General features: G+C 28.9%; 1 protein-coding gene across 1 annotated transcript; it reads left to right on the top strand.

Annotated features, from left to right (window-relative positions):
- Nucleotides 1–625: 625 nt before the first annotated feature.
- On the top strand, nucleotides 626–3,939 carry RpL32 (Ribosomal protein L32). The gene is made up of 4 exons (XM_014433610.2): nucleotides 626–709; nucleotides 884–987; nucleotides 1,089–1,241; nucleotides 3,746–3,939. Exons 2-4 carry the CDS (start codon nucleotides 895–897, stop codon nucleotides 3,902–3,904), a joined length of 405 nt encoding a protein of 134 aa, XP_014289096.1. The 5' UTR covers nucleotides 626–709; nucleotides 884–894; the 3' UTR covers nucleotides 3,905–3,939.
- The last annotated feature ends 630 nt before the right edge of the window (nucleotides 3,940–4,569 follow it).

The raw sequence follows: 4,569 nt of genomic DNA, 5'->3' as shown, positions 1-4,569 counted from the left end.
AAGACAGCACTGATAAGACATAGTTTTTCTTTTAACTTTCTTTGGCTCTTCTTCCTATAAACCATTTTTTACACTCTTCTCTAACACTCCATGTCTTACAGTATAAAGAATATACTTAGACATGTATGTTAGAATTTTTCAAAAATTCAAAGAAAATCAAATTTGTGTTATTTGCCAAATCTATAAATTAAACCAAAAAAATGTAATGAATTACATGAATTTACCCTCAATATATTACAATTAAAGTAAACTTTATGCACTCAAAAACTTGAGAAGGAACTAAGGGAGATATTTTGGTTTTGGTCTATCAAAGATGTAATTGAAAATAAAGTTATAATAAAGAATAATTTGAAAAATTTCTTTTCCCTAATCAATTGTATGTAGTTATAATCCGATAGACAGTATAGAGATCCTCTAAGTTTTGAATGTCCCGCCATTAGAGCTCATTTTATGAATTAATCGCTATTTATTTGAGTATCGAAATGTATATACTAATAACTTTAAATAATTTTAATTTCTATATAGTAAATTTTATTTATTTAATTTTTTAATTGCCTTGAAAATAATTTTAAAGGTGCTCTGATAATTAAATCCAAATAGTGAAATAAACTAGCGATTTGAAAACCACCAGTAGTTTACTCCAGTGGCGCCCCATGTGGTTAAGGGCGTAAGTAGTTCTTGTTTTCATTCTTTCAACGTGGTGTTAGAAGTAAGTAGAGATGTTGTATTTTATCGTTAGTTATCCTACTCATCCTAGTGTCCTTATTGAGATGCATTGATAATTTGAATCGTTACTTTTATTTTAAATACATTGATCCTATTTTTATATTGTTTGCCGACTCACTTAATAATCTTAGAACCTAACCTCAGTACATCTTTCCAGAACTTAACACCATGACTATTAGACCCGTTTACAGGCCGAAGATCGTCAAGAAGAGAACTAAGAAGTTCATTAGGCATCAAAGTGACCGATATGTTAAGCTAAGGGTAAGTTTTTTGTAAATTAGATTTAACATTTTTTTTCTAAGTTGTAGATATTTTTCCTGTATCCAAATTGTATGGAAAGCTTTAATGATGATTATTTTCAGAGGAATTGGCGTAAGCCAAAAGGTATTGATAACAGAGTAAGGAGAAGGTTTAAGGGACAGTATTTGATGCCATCAATTGGTTATGGAAGTAACAAGAAGACTAGGCATATGCTGCCTACTGGTTTCCGCAAAGTCCTTGTACACAATGTCAGGGTATGTAAATAAAAGCTATCTTACAATCTTAGTTACTCATAAGGCTAAGTAGATTGAGATTAGTTTCAGTTTAGAGGCTTAATTATCACTATTTTCTGGGAGTGTGATTTATTTTGTTTGGCATAAATTTACTAATAGCTGGTGCTTCTTAATTATTAGATTTTATTATACTTTTCACCTACTCTAAATCCAGATGTTTATGCATGCTGTTTTGTGATATAGTTGTGTTTGAATTTAGTATTTTGTAATAATTGATGGTGAGTAATTGTTCAAACTGAGACTAAACACTACATTCTCTACTGTGACCACATTGTTATTTGTTGTACTATTACAGTTGTTTGTCATTACTTCTTATGTTACTTCAACACTTTTTTTACTATTAAAAAACTGTAATGTAGGTTCAAGAGATTAATCTGTAAAAATTGTTTCTCAATATTTTTTTTCTTCATTATACTCTTAATAATTTATAATTGAAACCTCCCCTGAATGGCAAAATGTTACTTCTTCATCAGTTAAAATGATTAGATAATTATTTAGAATGAATGCACACCCAATGGATGTAGAAATTTAGGATAAAACAATTTCTATTTTCTGATGGTTTGTTGGCTGGTAGTGGTGGCATAGTTCAAGAATTACTGTGGTTGAGTATCACTGATCTATGATTTACTGATTGTATGGTATGAATTTCTTTGTTTTTTAACAGAATGAATGAATGTGAAAAAAAATCTAGGTATTTATTAATTTCCTGTTTTTATCCTATTAAGCTCAGTCTTAAATTTCTTTAACTAAAGTTTCCATAAATCAAAAGGACTGAATCTTTTAAAAGCCAATGCATGCAATTAAGAATTTTTCCAAATATTAGTGAATACTAGTTTTGTTATCCTTGACATCTTAATGGTATTGATAATATTCTATAAATGACTCTTTTGTGTGTGGTTTCAGTGATTTTTGTAATGAAAAATTTGCAGTTTTCATATTAGTCTCTTAGCACCCTAATCCTCATCAATAGGTCTAAAACCATACATTACTATTAATTACTAGTAATTAGTTAGATAATATTATCTCATTCATTAGCATCTAGCTTGGGTAGTTAATATTTTTATATTCATTGTTTCCCACAGTGAGTAAGACCAAGAATCTTTACTACTCTTTGGTAACGTTATACATTTTGGATGTATATACAATAGGAAATAAAATAATCACAACTTTACTTAGTTTAAAACTCCAGTATTTTACCCATTCAGAAGGTTAAACAGATTCGTTACCACTTTGCTTACACAGTGTTCTCTAACTTAATGTGTACATCTATCTTTCAAATGAGCCTTTTGCTTTACAGAATGACTAACTCCATAAAATCTGTATTTGCAGTTTCAATATTGGTTCTATAGCAATTTATAATATTAAATAAATGTTTGAGAGTAGAATGTAAGTTTTAGTAAACATTACATTTCTTGCTGTACTTCTACTAAAGATAAACATTAGAATTTTGCCACAAGAAATATTAAAAGTTTTTTGTTTTTTTTATAACGACTGAAATTGGAGTTTGTTATTCTGTCGATTGTATACATGAATCATTTAATAAGTATATTTACATATAGAAAAAACAAATTTCTCTCAATAAATGAAAAGTTACGTCAGTTTCATTCCCACTGGTTTTCTAATTTGTATGTATTTATTCCACAATCTTATTTTTTACCTCATATGTCTTGATTGTCATTTGCTTATAATTCAGTACTGACAATTTCAGTTTACTCAAGTCCAAAACATTGTTATGATATCCTTGCCGAAGGAAATTCATCCACTTATTCTATGTAACGTAACATATTTGCTTGAATATGGGTCGTCAGCCCTCATTTAGAGATTAATTTTTTAAGGAAAAATTGTAGGACGGGTAGAGGGTCAAATGAAACTACTAATAAAAAGTCAGTATTTATAAACATAATAATGAAGCTTGAAAATTAAAACATACCTATCTTTTTGCTTAAATTTATCTAATTAGATTAGCATTCTTAATTCTAAGCACAGTTAACGTCGCTATTCTTTTATGATTCCAAATTATCTTTGTTTTCCATCTCAACTCTGTTTAATTATGAATATAATTTTCCTTTATTGTAAGCATAATTTTTGATCCTGTTATAAGCAAATTTGTTATTACATCCCCCCCCCCTTCCCACATTGTCTCATGATAATAAGTGAACAAGTTTTGACTTTTAAAGTAAATTATATTTTGTCTACCATTAGGAAAGTAGAAACCAACAAACTGTGACTTAAAAGGCCTGTGGGTTTGTCGAATTCAAAATTTGCTGGATTGCTCATTTTACCAGAGAAAGTTTCATAGAAAACCCTCAATCTAAATTTGGGACAATACAGTTAAAGTGCACTTAATAGATACTTGAAAAAAAGTATTTTGGTGTACATGTGAATTAATTCTATTATTTATTTATTTTTTTCTGATTCTTAAGTTATTATGTTATTCTATCTTACAATGTTTTGTATTGACATAGGAGCTTGAAATGCTGATGATGCAGAACAGGAAATTCTGTGCTGAAATAGCTCATGCTGTTAGTTCCAAGAAGAGGAAATCAATTGTAGAGCGAGCTCAACAGCTAAGCATAAGGCTCACCAATCCTAATGCACGCCTCAGGACTGAGGAGAACGAATAAATTTTTGTTCTATAATATATCTTTTTTTAATTATATTAAGTCGTTTATGTATCTTATTATACTTCCATTTTCCCAATCCATTGGTATGCTGTATGTAATGTTTGACATCAGTCGACAAGAAATTTAGTTTTGAGACATTACAAAAGCATTTTGAAATGAGCTTTTGTTTTATATTAAAAATCTAATTTAAAAAGGTTTATGTTGACATTTCTACAATTTCTGCATTAATAAAAATAAAATTAGACACAATAGCCTTAAGTTGGCTGAAAATTATAAGTTTAAAGATGTAAAAGTTGAATCAATAATCATAATTACAATAAGGTAATATTTTGCCTAAGATATGCAAAAGTGAAAAAAGGAAAGTGGGTTCTACTGCAGAGAATGTGCATCATCATAGTTTTTTTTTTTTTATCATGGACTCTCAGACCTGGTAAATTGGAGGAAATGAGGCAGAGAGTGGGAGAGTACACGATGTTAAGAAAATCAAATCGATGTTAAGAAAATCAAATCGTTCCATAAATTATTTAACAAATTAGTGTTGGATAAGATTACAAATTATTCTATCAATTATGGCATGATTTCAATTAATTAAGCCTATTTCAAAGAAAATTCAATTATTAACTATTGCAAAAGTGAAAAAAAAAACTAGGTTCTACTGCTGAAAT

This window comes from Halyomorpha halys, unplaced genomic scaffold, assembly GCF_000696795.3.
Source record: "Halyomorpha halys isolate HHAL.00 unplaced genomic scaffold, Hhal_1.1 Scaffold1233.1, whole genome shotgun sequence".
NCBI lineage: Eukaryota > Metazoa > Arthropoda > Insecta > Hemiptera > Pentatomidae > Halyomorpha > Halyomorpha halys.
The sequence above is the reverse complement of the archived record's forward strand: the minus strand, read 5'-3'. Positions and strand labels throughout refer to the sequence as shown.

Bases quoted from the DNA above. Each gene is read 5' to 3' on its own strand.
- RpL32 (XM_014433610.2), top strand. From the start codon at position 895: ATGACTATTAGACCCGTTTACAGGCCGAAGATCGTCAAGAAGAGAACT. The intron at 988-1,088 runs GTAAGTTTTTTG...GATTATTTTCAG, and splicing joins ACCGATATGTTAAGCTAAGG to AGGAATTGGCGTAAGCCAAA. The intron at 1,242-3,745 runs GTATGTAAATAA...GTATTGACATAG, and splicing joins TCCTTGTACACAATGTCAGG to GAGCTTGAAATGCTGATGAT.